General features: G+C 28.7%; 1 protein-coding gene across 1 annotated transcript; it reads left to right on the forward strand.

The window, feature by feature from the left end:
- Positions 1–9342: 9342 nt before the first annotated feature.
- On the forward strand, positions 9343–11018 carry LOC105138070 (WD repeat-containing protein 48 homolog). Its single transcript, XM_011044063.1, has one exon. It carries the CDS (start codon positions 9583–9585, stop codon positions 10894–10896), a length of 1314 nt encoding a protein of 437 aa, XP_011042365.1. The 5' UTR covers positions 9343–9582; the 3' UTR covers positions 10897–11018.
- The last annotated feature ends 8522 nt before the right edge of the window (positions 11019–19540 follow it).

The raw sequence follows: 19540 nt of genomic DNA on the forward strand, positions 1-19540 counted from the left end.
AAAAAAATATTATACTGGTTTCATAAATTGAACATCTACTAATATTAGAAAAAAACATTATAGTTTATTCTAAATCTAAGTAAAAATTTAATGATATTTAACCAAATGTTATACTTGATCAAAATTGTTTATTGAAACCAATTTCTTATTTTATCAGACGATAATAAAAAACACATCTATGTGAAAGCAATTGTACAAAATTTAAAGAGACAAGTTTTCGGTATGGTTATATAAAGAAGAACATCTATCAATATTTAAAAAATAAATAAATTTGTAATCATATATGTAAAATGATATTTTATTGAAAAATATTATAAAACTTAATTTTATTTATTTATTTTAAATAATCTCAATTAAAATTGTTTACTCATGTGGGTCATCCCACGCCTACGCTAAATCAATCTCTTTTAATTAATTAATATTGAAAAGGAGTTAAGAAACGGGCCAGATGTTTGTGCTGAGATGACTTGATATGCTTGGCATATTAATAGAAAAGGCCACCTGTGAGGAATTTCAAAGATAGTTATTAATCCTTCGAAAGTTAATCTGATTAAAGTGTTGGATTTTAAGTTAAATGGATTAATTTTAATTAATTTAAAAAAATTAAATAAAAATATTTAAAATTGTAATATTTTATATAAAAAATTAAAAAAATAATTTACAAGTTATACATATTATAACTAATGAAATTTCAAAAATTATTTCAAAATTTTTTTTTATTCAATATTTAAAAGGTATTATCTTATCATTTTAAATTGGAGTATTTAAATTAAAAATATTTTTTATTTGATATTAAAAAAATATTTTTTTATAAACATAGGATATATATATTGAAAGATTTTAAATTTCACATTAAAAAAATATTTTTTTTTGGTATTATAAAAAGTTTCAAATCTCAAATTAAAAAAATAAAATATTTTTTTAGTATTTATATAATAAATTTTAAAATAAATTAATAACCAATTAAAAATATAAAAAAAACCATCTAGTTAGAAAAAAATATATATTTAAAAAGTTTTTTTTATCAGATTTTGTTACATTACTTGAGTTTTAAGTTGATATAACTGGTCAAATAATTTTCTTCGAACCAATAATTGACCTGGATTTAAAAAAAAAACATAACCTGGTTAAGGCTATGGGTCAACCAAGTTTTAAATTAACACGTTGGACCAAATCAGATCTTATAACTATGCTTACGAGCCGAGCCGGCACGCTTGGAAAAGGTGTCCAAGACGTGGTGGGAATCCATGGGGTCTAATCAATATTATTAAAGCACTAACAGCTTCCTGTCCGAAGAGACATCACCCGTACAAGAAGGTGTCATTCGGGCCTGGAGGTGTAGTTTGACTATGGAGATACATTTCGATTAAAGAGATTTCATTCACCATGTAGCGGGGCTAGATGTGGACCCAGTTACATTTTCTTTTCACTTTTTTTTTAAAAAATAATTATATAAACCATTTTAATCAACGAAAGAGAAAATTAGATTCAAGTTTCCTGAATGATTAATCATAATACAATAATCTGTGCATCATGTGGTGAGTGAAATTGAAACACGATGTAAATGCATATTTTTACATGGTCTATGTTATTATCTGGTGCAGTGGTTACGCTACCGTTTTGTTAATTTTTGAAAAAAAATTTAATATTTTAATATGTTAATATTAAAAATAAATATTTTAAAAATAAAATCAAAATTTATATTATTTTTATAAATTTTTAATAAAAATATTTTAAAAAACAATATCTCTTATATTTTTAAAAAAGAACTAAAGCATGACAAAAATATATCAACTTCCAAGATACTACAGATAATACTAATACTAATATATATATATATATATATATATTAAACTTTATTTCTGATTTACTTATAGATAATTTGTTTATATCATATATATAGGTTGGGTAATTTTTTATACAAAGTATGAAAAACAAATCTAAATATATATGAAAAAAAAACAATTTACCAAACTGAAATAATATGGTGGTTTGAATGGATTTCATGCTACCATACATTGCGAAAACTATATGAGTGCTTTATATTCAGCTTATGAGTCTGTGTGTTTCACATGATGGTTATAATCCAGTACAGTGAACCAGATTCGACAAATTCTTGGTTCTGTTACCACGCACATTAGTGGCTTCATTCTGTTTGTTTCGTATGCGAAGTGGATGGTAAGATTTTTTTTAATTACATTCATTTTTTATTTTTTTATTTTTTGTAACTATATTTAATTGACAACATTTTTATCTTGCAAGTTACGGTTCTTGGATGTGAGCCAAATACAATAAAGGTTTTTGTGGAAATGCACATGCAGAGTGATAAGTGCCAAAAAATGATGTAGCAGTTTATGGATAGCCGAGCTCAACACTTTATGATATGTTGGCTTCCAACCATTTTTTTAAGTTACTATTTACTTGAATTTGATGAATTTATTTTTTATTTCTAGGATCGACTGGTGAATTCGATAGAAATCGGGTGTATGAACTCTCTAATACTACGAATGAGAACTTATGGATAACACGACCAAAAGATTGTTGTCTTCTCCCAAGTGCAAGAGTGTCGAAGTAATAAATAACCCGACAAGACCGGGGTCGAACCACAGGGAGGTTAATTGTACAAATTATAAACAACAATTATAAACAACAACAATAGTAACAACAACAACACAATAATAGTAATAGTAGCAATAATAATAATAATAATACTAGTAGTAGTAGTAGTACTAATAATAATAAAGAAAGAGAATAAGAAGAAGTTTTCAAAAAATATTTTAAAATAATTACTAATGGTATTACGGATGAATTAAGTTTGACATTGATGTATTGTAGAGAGTTGAAAAAGAATTATTGCAAATACTACTATAACTGTTAACTCACTAACATAATTAGTTTGTTAGTATCTTCTAGAGAGTTGAGAAATATTTATTGCAAATATCATTGTAACTATTAACTCACTGAAAGAATTACATATATTTTTCATGTTGGTGATATGTTAAATAATACCGAGAGAAATACCAATCGAATAAAGTGGGTAAGTTTTTTTTTTTTTGTGAGCATAGTCCTTTTGTCACACCAGATATCACGACAGTTTTAAAAATATTTTGATGAAAAGAAAATAGATTTCTAGCATTTTGTTTTTTGATAAGAAAAGGTATTATTTAAGGAGTCGATACCTAATATTATGGTCACTAGAAATTCTAATTGGTCGACAAAAATTTTATAGTACAAGACTGATTATGATTAAAGAAGATATTGACAATTTTAATGCATCCTAACTAAAATAAGATGTATTGTTAGTCTTGTCTCAAATTACTAAAAATCTAATGATTTTTTCCATAATAGTTTTTTATAATATTTTTAACTTTAATGTTAATAAAAATTCAACTATAATATTTTTAATTTTAATATTAATAAATATTCCGTGGTTAAATAAATAAAAATTTATTATTTATTTAATAAAAAAGAGGTACGAAATTAATTAATTAACTACAATGACTTTGATAAGATCGCTCAGCTCCATCTGCTTCAAGGGACCCATTCCAAACTACACGGGAGGGGGCCGCATGCCAATTTATAGCTTGTTAATTTTCCCTACGTAACTAAAAATTAAAAATAAAAAAATAAAAAAACGAAGCAGAAAAGTGCTAACATTACGCCAAAGATGATGAGCAGTGAAGCATTTTATGGCATGATAATGCTATGAAGGGAAATGCATGCATGGTGGACTTTGCTTTCATTACAGCGCAGGCTTTGATGTATCAGACCAAAAAAGTGAATCATGTAGCTTTAAGCAAATAACTTTATGCTGCTCTTGTCTTTGCTGCTGACGTTTTATTATGGCAAACAATTCCAATCAATGCCACAGCCGTCAAAAGCATTGAGACATCCATTAACCTAATTATGTACTCTTCGGCTTTTAGTTTTTGCAAGCGGCATAAAATAAACAAATAATAATTGTTTGGGGGTAAATAAATAATTATGAACTCTTCGGCTTTTAGTTTTTGCAAGTGGCATAAAATAGACAAATAATAATTGTTTGGGGGTAAATAAAGAAAATTACTACACCGTGTTAGAGAAATACTCTCTTTTAGATGTTTATAGATCTAAGTTTTTATTAAATAGTAAATTAAATAAAATTTATGATGGCTGAACTTTTCTAGCAGTTTTTTAAATATTATTATATGAATATTTATAATATCAAAATATAATATTGTTAATGATTATTAGAATAAAACTAAATATAACTAAATATTGTTAGTGATTATTAGAATAAAACTAAATATAACTATTCAGTTTAATTCAAAATATAATTGTATTATCAATAATTATGTAATTTTATTAAAATATTATTATTTTTATTTTTTAAAAGATTTAAAAAGTTTAATTATATCTTATAAGTCTTTTAAAAAAATATGTTTATTTCTTTAAATTAATTGATTTTATTATTTATTTGTTTCCATGCTCAAAATATTACTAAGAATAATTGTTACCATCAAACAATAAAACACCTTAATATATGTTACTTCCATGTAAAATAATAGGAGTAATAACTAATTTTTATTATGGTAAGAGTGACTATCCCGACCTTTTTTGATTTACATGTTTTATCTGATTTTTTTTTTCTTTTGAAGATATCAAGTTTTAAGACCATGTCAATTTCTTGCCACCACATCTTATAAACAAAGTTAACCACTGCATCATAACGTAGATATGTCATCATCTCTTTGGCTTTTCATAATTTATTTTCTATTAATCTTCAATATATTTGGATTGGAATCATAAATTACAAAAAAAAAAAATGAGCCATATTCTTTACTAGTACCTTTATGACAAGGGGGAAAAATTTCAATTCATAATTATAATTATAAACAAAACTAAAAGATTTGGGTGAATTGAAGATATTTTTCTACTACTTCCCCGAACATAAAATATTGTGTATTGTTTTATACAAACAATGAATTTGTTTGTGATTTTTCCATTTAAATTCATCTATTTTGTTTCAATTCAATCATGAAACTTAATTTATTTATAATTTCCCTCATAAATTATATTTACATTGTTTTATATTTTTTTTGTCTTACATACTTTTTTTTACATATGTGAAATGTGAAGCGTTATAAAATATTTTAACATTAAATCAGAATTTGATATTGTGAAATAGAATTTAATGTTATAACTAAAATAAATAAATGAAGTACCAATAATAGTTATCTATGAATTTACGTTAGAAATTAACATAAAATCTCAACCATAATATAACGCAAAAACCCTTAGTAGTTGTCTATGAATTATCATCTATAGCATAACATATATCAATGTTCCTGTCAAAGAGAAATTAATAAACTCCATTTTCTAAATGAATATTGGATTAGGATAGGTTGACATTATGAGTTATGAATGTTCTAATTGGTGTTACACACACACACGGATAAGTATAAATTCATAGTTCCTAATTAACGTGGACTAAAACAGTGCTTCTTCTTTTTTTCCAGGGTCGCCAAATAGTGTAGTCAGTGCAATGACTCAAAGTATATCTTAAAAACAAATTTCATTCTACACCCGTAGATGTTCCTTTAATTCATTTAGAAAAAAAAAAATTGAATTATATAAAGATTAAGATAATATAATTTGGTTGACTTAATAAATTAAAAGATAATTTGAACGACTGTTAAACATATAGTTTGACTTAAAAAAACTAGAATATTTTAAAAAAAATATTAAAATAAAAATATATTGGATCAACTCGATTAAATATGTCAAATTTACTACTTAAGGTATGAGACCTTGATAACTTTATAGAAAATAAATATAAAATTATGTTGAAACCTAATTCTCGATCAATCCAATATTGGAAGATAAAATTAAAAATAAAATTCAACTAGAAAAATAAATCGAGTTAACTTGGGCTAACCTACAAAACATGGGTCATAAGATTGGGATAATCCTGTTGAAAGCAAATAAAAAAAAATTTAAAACTCAATTCTCAATTAATCATATGTTAGAGTGTGAAATTTAAAAAAAAAATCAATTAAAAACATGACATAAAAAACCTTCTAAGTAAACCGACTAAACTCATGACCCAAGTTATGAGACTAAAATAACCTCATAGAATACAAGCCAAAATAAATTACAAAGCTTAATTCTTAATTAATCTAATATTGAAGAATGAAATTCAAAACAATTCAACTAAAAAAAAACCTTGAGTCTACTGGCATAACCCGCGTTGTTATAAGACCGTGACAACCCTATAGAAAACAAATAATTTTTTTATGTATAAATCTCAATTTCCAATCAACCTAATTTTCAAGGATTAAATTAAAAAAAATAAAAAATGATAAAAAATAACTTGAACCAACCCGAGTTAATCTGCAAAACTCAGGTCAAAAGATCAGGATAACTCCATAGAAAGTGAATAAAATTAAATAAAATTAAATTAAATTCTTAATCAACCTAATGTTGAAGGATGAAATTAAAAAAAAATAAAAAAATAGACAAAAAAAAAAACCTAAGTTAACATAACTATCTCAAAAAATTATCATAAGACCAACATAACTTCATAAAAAATAAATTAAAACATAGCATGAAGTCATGTACCTTTCAATGTTCGATGATGGAAAAAAAAAAACTAAGCATAAAATTTTAAAAAAAGTCCTTGATTTTTTAGGATCAAAATAAAAAAATGCTTGGCTTTTTATTGTTCATTGTTACCGTGAAAAAACAAGCTCTTTTAATATATACTAGTACATTTGCCCACGTCTTGCAAGGTTATTAAAAATATTTTTTTGACATAAAATAAAAAATACAATATAAACTCGAATTGTAAACTCTGATTGTAAAATCACAAGTAATTTTTTTAACTAATTATATATCGACAATTTAAATCATGAAATTAAATTACATTAAAATCTGATAAAGTGAGTCAAAAATATTGTAATCAATGAGTGATTTAAATAAAAATAAAAAAATAAATAGTATAAATCAATAAATTAATGATATGGAGAAATAAAAAGTTTTAGAACAAAATTTTCCAATACAACAAAGTCACTGAATGATAAAAAGTATACACTTGGTTGTTCTCATCATAATAAGTCCTAATGGACCCTTTCGGGTTGCAAACTAATGAGCCTAAACTAGTAATTAACTAATATAAATTCAATAATGAAATAAACTCATAAATAATGTCTAATATGCTATAAAAAAATAAAATTCCAAATAATGATTCCAAATTAATTAAATAAATAAAATAGAATAATAAAAAAGCCTTTATGTTAAAATTCTTCTATGTAGCCCATATTTCCAATTTTTGCATATATCTTAGCAGATTTGAGTTATGATTTCAAACATGTCGCTTTTTCTCATCTAGATGAATTACTTGACCTGCGATAGATGTTTGGAAAGCTTCAGATATCTAGTTTCTAACCCAACTTTAATCATAGTAAAATTCAGTCAGTAGTTTCATATATGTCCTAAATAGTACACAAATATCTAGTTTAACATATTTGAAAAAATTCATCTGCTAATTTGACCATCTGAAATATTATATTCCTGAACTCTTTTTGACTTGAAAATTTATCACAATATATTTTTATTTGTCTATATTTCTCTATAAAATTTAAAAATTTTAGCTATATCCAACATACGATGTGAAAGATATATTTAATTTTGTAAAACTGGTCATCAGATATTTTAAAGCCAAATTTAAACCTGACTTGATTCATATAACAAATTTAGTAAACTTGTAAAATTGGATGGAGTTTATTAAGTTTACTGATTTTATCAATTTTACACGAGTTATGTCTGATTTTACTGATTTTAAGTTTTTAGTTCGATTTTGCATGTTAAATACATATTGACTAGTAAAATCATGATTTTAACAACAATGACTCTTTGCTGCGGGTCAGAATATTTTACAAATAACTTGGATCTGACGTGGTTGTTAAATCCAAGCACTTTGAATCTGATAGCCACACAAGACCTTGGATCTAGCATGACAATAAGATCCAAGATAGTTAGATTTTACATATCTTGCCTAATCTAACTAAAGAAATATAATAAATGGAAACAAAAGAATGAAGAGGTAATTGGGTCTTGTGTTGGGGTTTGACAAGGATAATAGATCCATGCTATTTAGATATTTTTTTTGTTTTTTGTTTTATCAACATCCTTAGAGATTAACTTTTTTCTTAATATTTTGAGTAAATTATTGAAAAATAAATTAAATAGTTGCTCTAGTTTTAAAAATCAATCACCAAGTTCTTTATTTAGTGTTGATAATGTTTAATTTAGTAATATTTTGTTTCAAAAATATATTCTTTTCTCTTTTTTTTTAATATTATCTACTTAATTTTTTCCTTACTCTAGTTATTAAAATAAATAAATAAAACATGAAATGGATAAGAATGATTAAGTTACTGAAGAATTCAAAAAATATAAAAACTAAATACATAATCCATGAAACTATGAGAATTAATAAAAAATTATCATGTGAAGCCTATCCATACATGTGAACTTGACTCGGTAACCATGCACATTATGGCTTCGTTAGTCAATTAAAACAAAAATAATATTGTTTTGATTATAACAATCAAATTAAGTTGGGATGTTCTTGCGGGTCAACCCTATGAACCCCTGATCTAGGGACAATATAATTTTAAATTCTTTTTTGCCCCTTTTCAGTTTTCATCACCATCTTAGGTGCCTTTTATCTTATTTCCCTGGCACCAGTCCATAAACGAGCCTGGACTCGATGAATTCGTCATTTTGAGATCCTGTTGGCAAGTGGAAATTCCAAGGCCCATGCTACAGGTCATAAATACAGCAGGCTTGTGTTCTGTGGGGTGCTCTAATAAATACAGCAGGCTTGTGTTCTGTGGGGTGCTCTATTTTCTTTCGTTTTTTGCTTTATTCTTAATTAATCAAGGATGGTTAATTAAAGACTTAAACTTGTGTTAGTGGTGTAACATTGTTTCCCTTAATCCAAAATATATAATTGGTTTTATAAGGAAAGAAAATTGAGGATTATAATTTGTCTCTAATGTTATTAGAACTTATATTCAAATTAGACAGCTTGAGCGTCCTCCTCCTCTTCTCCGCCAGCCCTGTGGAGATATCGCCATCGCCATCAATTTCTTAAAAAGAAAAGACAAATCAAAACCCAGAGGACCCATTTATGAAACAAGGAAGATAAGCCACCAACAATACCATTCCTTGTTTTTGTTTACGGGTACAATAGAAACGCGTCGTTTGGCCACCCCAACTCTCACTGTAAAGCACCTGTTAGGAGTTAGGACCCACCCCACTTTATCTCTCCTCGATTACTATAATACCCCTACTTGCTATATCTTCTCTACATATAGATCAAAGGTAAGAAGAGACGCGATACCATTCCACATTCTCCCTCCAACCGCCCGTTCAGAACCTCGGATGGATCGTACTGTCCTTTCTGACCGTCTACGGGACATCTCTTTAATTTAGCACCTTCCCCTCGTTCTACTATATAGGATAGGAGTTTCCCATCTACTTTCTGCCAGATTTTCCTTCCTGCCTTCGTTCTATCAAGGATCTAAGCTACCAACCATGAGAGTCCGATCATGGCTAGCCTCCACCTGCGCCACCAATTCCACTCTAGACTCCACTTTCTCCTTCTCAAATAGCCAATCACAGCCTCCGAAGCATCTTGCTTCCGACACAAGCAGCTCCTCCGACAGCACTCCATCGACCACTAGTACCGCGACAAGCAGTGTCAGCAGCCTTCAAAGCAATCTCTCCCTCCAGACTCTTCCTTCTGTCCCTTCCCTCCAAAAAATCACACCCGAAACTTTCAACGTCTCTTCTCTTTGCATAAATTCTCTTAAACCCCAGCAAAGTCACCTGCCGATCACCTGTCTAGTAGTTCAAGATAACCTTCTGTATGCTGCTTCCTCTCACGAAATCAATGTCTATGATCGAACCAACTTATCCCTTGTCGATTCCTTCAACAATAAAGATTCCTCCTTGGGCTCCGTCAAGTCAGTCTCTTTCTGTGACGGAAAAATCTTCACTGCTCACCAAGACTGTAAAATCCGTGCCTGGAAGATATCGTCAACTACCAAACACCACAAGTTGGTAACAGTTCTCCCCACGCTCAACGACCGCTTACGCCGTTTCGTTCTCCCTAAGAACTACGTGAATGTTCGGCGTCACAAGAAGCTGCTGTGGATAAAGCACGCTGATGCCGTTACAGGTCTTGCAGTTAACTATAACAACGGTTTGATCTATTCTGTTTCTTGGGATAGGAGCTTGAAGATATGGAGGGCCAGTGATTTGCAATGTCTAGAGTCTATCAAAGCTCATGAGGACGCAGTCAACGCTGTGGCTGTCTCCGTTGACGGCATGGTTTACACTGGGTCAGCGGATTGTAGGATTCGGGTTTGGGGCAAACCGTTAAACGAGAAGCGACACGTGTTGGTAGCTACTTTGGAGAAGCATAAATCGGCCGTTAATGCATTGGCCTTGAACGACGACGGATCGGTGTTGTTTTCAGGTGCTTGTGACCGTTCTATTTTGGTGTGGGAGAAAGAGGACAGTGCTAACCATATGGTGGTGACTGGAGCTTTAAGGGGACATAATAAGGCCATCCTGAGTTTGATTAACATCTCTGATTTGTTGCTGAGTGGGTCAGCTGATCGGACGGTTAGGATTTGGAAAGAGGGGCATGACGGGAAGTACATTTGTTTGTCTGTTCTTGACGGGCATCAGAAACCGGTGAAGACTTTGGCTGCCGTCAGGGATAACGATAGCGATGTCGTTTCGGTGTTTAGTGGCACTCTAGACGGAGAAATTAAGAAGTGGCAGTTGTCGGTTTCACCTTGCAGCCAAAGATACTCCAAAAATGAATTTGTAAAATATTAAAAAAAAACAAAAATTATTTCGATAAATGCGTGCCTCTCATTCACTTTGGCTGCATTAATTATTTGAACTGTATTTTTTGTTTTTGAATTAATCATGTGATTGGCCTTTTGCATGTGTGTTCATCAATAGTTTGTGATTGTGTATGTACCTAGCCAGCGAGAGAAGGGCGACAGTATGCCTGACATAAAGGTGACCACATTAATTAATTAGTTGGCATGTCATGTCGTCTTAATTAATACAATGGCGTGATTAACTTAATTTTTACATTTTTCTTAAATAAAAAAATTAATTAATTCAGTCTCCACCTTTCTTTTTTTCTTCTTCACAAATATCACTGTGTTTTTTCTATAAATAAAGACCTTTTGTTCTCATATTGTCATTAAATTACTGAACTTTCCAACTTCATCATAATAAAAAACTCACTACATTTGGAATTTATGGATACTCATCACAATTGGATACAAAATATAATTAATATCTTTCACATCTCCATACATGTAAACGGATCCCTTTATATATATATATGTGTGTGTGTGTGTGTGTGTGTGTGTATAATCCATTGACCAATGAGAGAACTCAAACATTGATGATTTCTTGAGGATTTTTTATTTTGCATTTCAATTAAAATTTTAAAAAATTAATTTTTAAAATTTTTTATGTCTATAAATTGTATGAATTGGACGCTGATATAAAAAATATTTTTAAAGAGACCTAAATCAACCGACAATCCCTCATGTCATATGATTTTTCTCTACATCATCCGGAACCATTAATTAGGAACATAAATTAATTACATATACCACAAGAAAAATGCTGAGGATGCCAAGTTCTGTACTGTTTTCATGGAAATGTGAGAGAGCAAGCTAATTACGGGTTAAAAAAAAAAAAACAATTATTTTATTAAACAAGCATTTTACTCGGCTGTTACTTTTGCAATAACGTTGTTTCAACAAAGCGTTCAGTCCCTCCATCCTATCTAGATAAAATAAAGGTCAACAAAACCATCAATGGAAATTGCTTGCCAAGTTGGTAAGAAATTACCACAGTTGACTGTTGGGAGACTTGGTAAACATCTCTTGCTCAGCTGGGATTAATTATTCTTTACGTGTCTAACTTTTCAATTTTCCTCGGCACTCAACCACGACCAAAAAAAAAAAAAGATTCCGACGTGCTGACAAAGCTGCTGGTAAAATGGTGTAAATCAATGTCAAAGAAGGTGCAAGAAATGTGCCGACACGTGAAGACTATTCTTGAAGAGATCCTTTATCAAGCTCTGACCTAGCTCATTCATTGCAAAATTCTTTGGGGCCAATCACTCGATATTTTGACTCTGAAATCCAAATAATGGAAGTCTACCAAACTGAAGAAGCATCTCCTCTGAAGGTTCTAGCAAGAGGATTTAGTTTCAGGTTAATTGGAAGTGCGTTTGTAATTGATTTTAAAGTATTTTTTATTTGTAAATATATTAAAATAGCATTTTTTTTATTTTTTAATATCAGTTGGAATTAAAGAAAATTTGAAATTGCAGACCACAGAAAAGAAAAGAAAAAAATTATAATGCAATTTAATACTGTGTAACCAAGCAACAGTAGTTGGTTCAAGTGATTCCGCACTTTTTTTCTTCTTTTAAATAAAGTTTTGAATTCAAGCCTTATATATGAAACATATTATAGTTGAGAGAGTTTTGACCTAACTCGATCGAACTAGTTAGAGTGAAATGAACTTTCAGATACTTACTGGTGTTTAGAAAAAAAAAAAAAAGGACATGGAGTCTGGAGAAACTAATTGCTAGCGACCGTGTTAGTGTTAGGTCTATATGTTTATAGGGGGGCAAAAGGGTAGATTCAACGTAATATGTGAGGCCATGAGTCAACTTCTAGGTTTAGGATGTCAAAATTGCTGGTCTTGTATTTCTCACCATATCCATAGCTTGGGGGAAAAGGGGATTAATTCTCGAAACATGATCCCCGCTCGTCTTCTCTCCCCTTGCTATTTACGGCGATGATTGCAGTGTCGTCTAAGCATCGAAATGAAAGTAAATTCAAAGAGAACGGCCACGAAAAACAACGATGACCAAAGCAAAGGGCCCCCCTCTGAATTTTAGAACCTTTTGCATGAAGCTTCTCCTTATATATATATTCCTTTTACATTTGTTAGCAGGTTGTGCAAGACAGCAAGCATAAAGCTTCCAGGTTTTGCCCGGACGCATGAACATTGACCGTACAATTATTTTGTAGTTTCTTCTTTGTTTAGACAGCCTAGCTAAAAACGAAGAAAAACAATGCTGGAAAATTTGTCAAAGACGAGACAAATACGAGTGCACATAGAAAAGGATACGTTTCTTCGAGGTTGTTCGCCACAAGAATGAAATGCAGGGTATGTTATTTTAATACCAAATCATTTTGCTTATTAAAAAAATTGGCTCACCAACATGTATAAATCTTAATTACGTTATCTGGGTTGGTATAGCAAGCAAACTTTAAACCGGCAAAATTACCATGTAAATATATATTTTAAGAAACAATAAAATTTTAAATTATTTATATACAACAACTTCTACAAGTTTTTGAAAAATTTGTGTTGTTTCTAATAAATATAAATAAAGAGTTTGTAGAAAAAAATAAAAAGAAAAAAGGATTGTTTTCTAATTGATTTTTGCTATTATCAAACTGATCTATATTTATAAAAAAACAACACAATTTCATATTAATATGTTCATAAATTTAAAAAGACACACCTTTTTAGATCTTGTAGAATTCAAAAGATGACTCTTAATACAAGGATGCCATATATAATTAATTAATTCTGAAAACAAAAAAAATATTTATTTTACATAATATATATAGTGTCTTTCCTTTCAAATCTTCCATCCATATTCCTTGTATAAACTTATATTATACATTATGACAAAACTTCTTATCTTTCTGATATATAATAAAATTCTTTTTATTTATCTACAAAATATACTAGCTATTTTATTACATGATCATGCCTCTATATGTGCCATTGTATAGCCCAGGCTGTCAAGAAGGAAGCAAAGGGAAAGGGTGTTGGTCGGCGGGCGTGACCAAGTTGGCAAGTTGAGATATGGAGGTAAGGATCATCCAAGGCAGAAAGCCTGGTGCATGATAGACTGTAGTGTCAAGTTGGTAAAAGCATTGAAGAAGATAATGTGAACATTTGAGGCATGGCTCATATTAATAATTATTTCACCACAGCACAGCACGAAAATTATATGGTCTCCCCAAAAAATAATAATTACATTTTTTATTACTATAACACAATTGGATCACATTCCCCAAGTATTCACAGTTCGATGCTAAATTGGGTCAAATATTAATAATTATTTCACCACACGTCACCGACCCCACGAATTCCTAATTTAGGGCTGTGATCTGTAACGCATATTAGTTGAGACTGCAAAAAAAAAAAAAAATCCACACTGAGTAGAAAAAACACATCACCGACCCCACGAATTCCTGATTTAGGGCTGTGATCTGTAACGCACATTAGTTGAGATTGCAACAAAAAAAAAAATCCACACTGAGTAGAAAAATTGAAATGAAGTCATATGCATGCTAGTTTCGTCCGTGTAGAGGTATTATAAGAGTAGAACTTCCATGATTTGATCACAATATATATTTAATGATAAAGTTATTTCATGAGCTCATTCTTGCAACCTGATTAAACTCTAGTAAATAAGATTTCTCACGCTGCTTTTCCAATGTAATCTCCAATTAAGTAGAATTAAGTACACAAATCTAAACGTGATTTCTTGTCTTATACAACCGTTAAACAAGCAATTAGCAGAGGTAAGCACATGAATCTGTCTCCTTGCCACTTTCTTTATCGGTTTATAATTAATTAAGTAAGATTGTGCATGGACCGATGTCCATTGCCATCGGTTTATAATTAATTAAGATTGTGCATGGACCGATGTCCATTGCATAAACCAGGGATTATGACTTAATCATGAGATTAAAAATGGGTAAAGTCAACACTTGAACATTGATTACACAGCTTAAATATTAAATGCTTAAAATAAGCAAGCGTAAAGTGGGGAAAGGACTTGGGAGTTGCATTGAAATATCTTGTATGAAGGGGTAACATGATCTTAAGTGACCTAGCTTATCTTATTTTTATAAATGAGTATTTTATTTTAATGTTATTCAAATAAGTGTACAATATTTTATTTTATACAATAAAATATTTAAGTGTGGATGCATGTTAGTTTAGTGATAATTTGTTTATTAAATGATGACATGCATGTATTTAAGGCTGGTGTTCTTCATGAGATGTCGTATCAACAAGAGTAAATGAACCCAGATAAGATTTTAAAAGTAAAAGTAATTATTGTAAATTGATAAGTCATCAACTTAATTGAACATTTGATTTGGATAGGACCGACGGGCTTTGTAGTCTTGTTGATAAATTGATTTGAAAAGATCATTCAAATATGATAAATAATTATAGAATCTAATTAAATATGCTCAGATCGTTGAATATCAGTGAAATAATTGATCTGATCGATCAATTCAAGCGTAAAAAAATGAAGAAATATAGCTAGTTCATGCATGGGACTCGAACCTGCTACTTTTGTATAAAAAACAATTATTTTCTGCAATATATATATTCGAGAACTCTTAGCTTACGGATGGGTGTTCAAGAATTAACGAAATAATTTGATTCAGAAGGAAATATAACCGAGAGAGATCAATATCAAAATGTTGTCATCCATCAACAATGATTTCTTCAGCTTGATTATTCCTTGAACTGCATGCAATTCCTGGAGGCAAGAGTTTCTTGAAAAGAAAATTCTGTCATTGTTAGTTCCGACGGTAGCCACGATAGGGCATTGCCTGGACAAGCATTGCACAGTCAACTTGCCAAGTTGAGTGCTCATTGTTCTGTTTTGGAAGATGATAATTGTAATATTTTATCCATGCACGCATCTTGGACTTATGTAAAGCTGCCAAAAAGGCTTTGCTATCAAATCCTGAGGATATGTATAAAGTCCTGAGCTGTCTCCCACAAATTCACCTTTGCAAATCGCAGAAAAGATAGATTCAAGAAAGAGCTGGGAAACAGGGCATGGTCAGAGAAAATGGATTGCTGTCTCCTCATGATATTACCAGTGGTGAAGGAGCGCAGCAGAATCTAGATGGGGGCAGTTTTTTCAACTCGTACGAAATGGCTTTGAATTGTTATTATTTTGAAGTAGCTGATATATTATTGAATACTACAAAACGAGTATCTGTAAATTTGTATCCAACGCTAATGTAAAATAAAATATGAAATCCCTTTTCATTTGCCTATACTTGTGATAATGTTAGTCAGAACTAATGTTAAAGTCTTGATTAAAGTAAGGTTTTGAAAAAATCACTCTGATGGATATAATATTTATATTATTTAATTTGATTTAACTTGTTAAGATAGATAATATGATATTATAAATGACAATATATAAATAAAACCTCTAAAAAATAAATATTAAAGGTTGTGTGGTTGGTTGAGATTTTTGAAACTTGATCAACTTGTATACCATCAATTTCTTTTGTTTTTATACCATCAATTCCTTTTGTTTTTATACTTGATAGTTTGTGAATTAAGTATTTGTTTTTATTTTATTTAAAAATATTTTGGCTCTAGAGATTTTGTCAATGGACTTTCTATTAAATTTCTTTGATATAACAAAAAAAACATGCTTGTCTTTTTGCTTGAAAAGAAATGAAAGGTAGATAGAATTTAATATAAATATAAGATGTAAATTCAGACCTAACATTAAAGGTATTATGATACCTATAATTTATATTGTATACTCGTCTCTGATACAGTTCGATGAAAATAATTCAATATTAACATGAGACGGTGTATCTATTTTGCTTAAATAAAATAAATAAATAAATTGAATTTATAATTTATAAAATATATTAAAATAATTTTTTTACAACTATGAACCTGAATCCAACGTAATTATATTTATGAATACTGTAGAGTAAATCATTAAAAATATTTAAAGGATCACGGGCTAGTATATAAAATAATATCATAATAAATAGAAAAAAATAATTAAATGATGATTTTACATGGTACCTATATATATTGAAATATAAAACATGATAAACTTTACTATTATAAAATTCAATGCAACTTTAAATAACTTTAACTTCAAATCTCAAGTGCACTCAATCCTCACATAAATAATAACTTACAAGAGAATATAATTTGGCAAAAGAGAGAGAAAGAGAGTCTAATAATTCTTTCCCATTAGGGAAAAGATTGGTTACAATTTAATTGCTAAGCCAAGTAAATTCTAAAACCATAAGGATTCTATTGTCAAGTCCTTATATAATTAAGATTAAAATTCCCTTGATATTCAAAACCCTTTATCTTCACCGTCAAACCCTATAGAGCTAAGCCTACTTATCAACACATAATTAAGTTGGATTATTTATAATATAAATCCACCCTACAAAAATCATCAAAATGATAATATCTCAAACGAAATTCTTGATATCAATGAGCTTTGTTCTCTCCTAAAACATGTGATCTCTAGCCAAATGTGTGGCACTTAGATTATTACAATTCAGAACACTCTCGTCTTTATAGAAACCGAGCTCACCGAAAAACCCCTAAATCAAACAATTTAAATTTATATAACTTAAATTGATTTATTTTTTAAATGATGATATTACATGGATGTTTATGATACATATTTTATATGGACTTTATATTTTACTAATTTAGTCTAACAAAAAAAATCCATGTTGTGATGTTATTTTTCTAAATATTACTCGGCCTTGTAATAGCTTATGAAAATCTTAAGATTTTGCCCCTCTTAATTACCAATCATTGCTTTGCTAATGACTATCGCAAGTCATTTAGATTTAATTTTTAATTTTTAATGTAATACGTGTGAAGTTATGTAAATTAGTTGCTAGCCTCGATCATTGACCCACTTTATAGATTCGATCATTTAAAAAAAATTAAAAAATGTTTAAGTATTATTATTGTATTTAAAAAAAAAAAACTTTAAATTAAGTATAAATTAATTTGACATGATCTGGTTAACTTGATAATTTTAAAGATAACTTGAATATTAGAAAAATAAAATATAGTTTGAATAAAAAAAATGATATAAATTTTTTAAAAAAATATTAAAACAATAATAAATTGAATTTAAATTGAGTCAATTCGGGTTAACAATTAAAATTTATAACTAGAGTAATGAGATTGTAATAACTCCAAATGAAACAAATATAAAAAACATATTAAAGCCAAATTGTAATACTTGATGTTAAAGAATGACGATGAATAGAATCAATTAAAACAAAAGATAAAAAAATATGAGTCAATCCTGGATGACCTGTCAAACTTTAATTATGAGATTGAAATAACTTAATAAAAAATAAATTAAAATAAATTATAAACTTAATTTTTAATTAGTTCAACATTGAAAGATTAAATTAAAAAAAAAAAAGTGATATGAGTCAACCTATCAAACTCGCAACTTGCCGAGTTAACGTAGTTTAACCCGCAAAATTCTTGACTCGAGTTATGAGACTGAAACAGCCTCATAGTAAATTAAAATTAAAATAAATTATAAAATTTAATTTCTAGTCAACCCAAATAATAAATGATAAAATAAAAAAAAATCAGTTACAAAAAAAGATGTAAAAAAGCTGAGTCAACCGGGTTAATCTGTAAAACTTGCGACTCAAGTTATAAGACTAATATAACCTTGCAAAAAATAAACTAAAATAAATCATAAAATTTAATCTTCAATAAATTTAATATTTATAAATAAAATTAAAAAAAATATTATTCCAATAAACAAAATAACTTGAGAAGAAAAATCAATAATTTCCTCTTCACAATCGGTCCTTATTAATTTTGAAAGTTAAAGATGGTGCACTCAGTACCTATTTTCTTATGATATAAACACTAGCAGGTTAATTATAAAACAAAAGGAAATAATATTGTTTTATTACTGTTAATTAGTTAAATTTTAATTAAAGAGGTAAGATTTTTTTAAAAAAATATTAAACTAAAATTTCATACTCTAACTCTTACTATATCGATGACTTAGACTATGACTCGAACCATGTCATGAATCAAATAAAAACAATTCACATAAAAAAATGTTAAGTTATTATGAGTATATTTTCTAGAAATAAACTTTTTTTTTTTATGATTTCAATATGATAATTTTCATAGATCTAAATAGATTTAATAACTTTGTTTTTAATTTATATGATAATAAAAAAAATTCAACCATGATAAATAGTAAGAATTAAGAATTGTTTTTAATCATTATGACATGCACAAAAACAATGCTTTAAAATTATGAAAACATTTTTATAATCTTACTTGATAGAAAAGCTAAAATGAAATGAAATTTAATAAAATAAAATATAAAAACACATCTTTAATTAATATTATAACATAAAAGAATATATAAAATAATAAAATATTGGAAGATAAAATTGAGTGAAAAATTCAATTTAAAAAGATACAAAAAACATAAATTAACCAATTAAACATCCAATTTGGGTCATAAGTCTTGGACACTCTCATGTAAATAATATAAAAAAATATAACCAATCAACAAAATACTGAAGAACAAAATAAAAGAAAAACATTT

This window comes from Populus euphratica, unplaced genomic scaffold, assembly GCF_000495115.2.
Source record: "Populus euphratica unplaced genomic scaffold, PopEup_1.0 scaffold317.1, whole genome shotgun sequence".
In the NCBI taxonomy this organism is placed as follows: Eukaryota; Viridiplantae; Streptophyta; class Magnoliopsida; order Malpighiales; family Salicaceae; genus Populus; species Populus euphratica.

Coding starts and splice junctions, on each gene's coding strand:
- LOC105138070 (XM_011044063.1), top strand. CDS start 9,583: ATGAGAGTCCGATCATGGCTAGCCTCCACCTGCGCCACCAATTCCACT.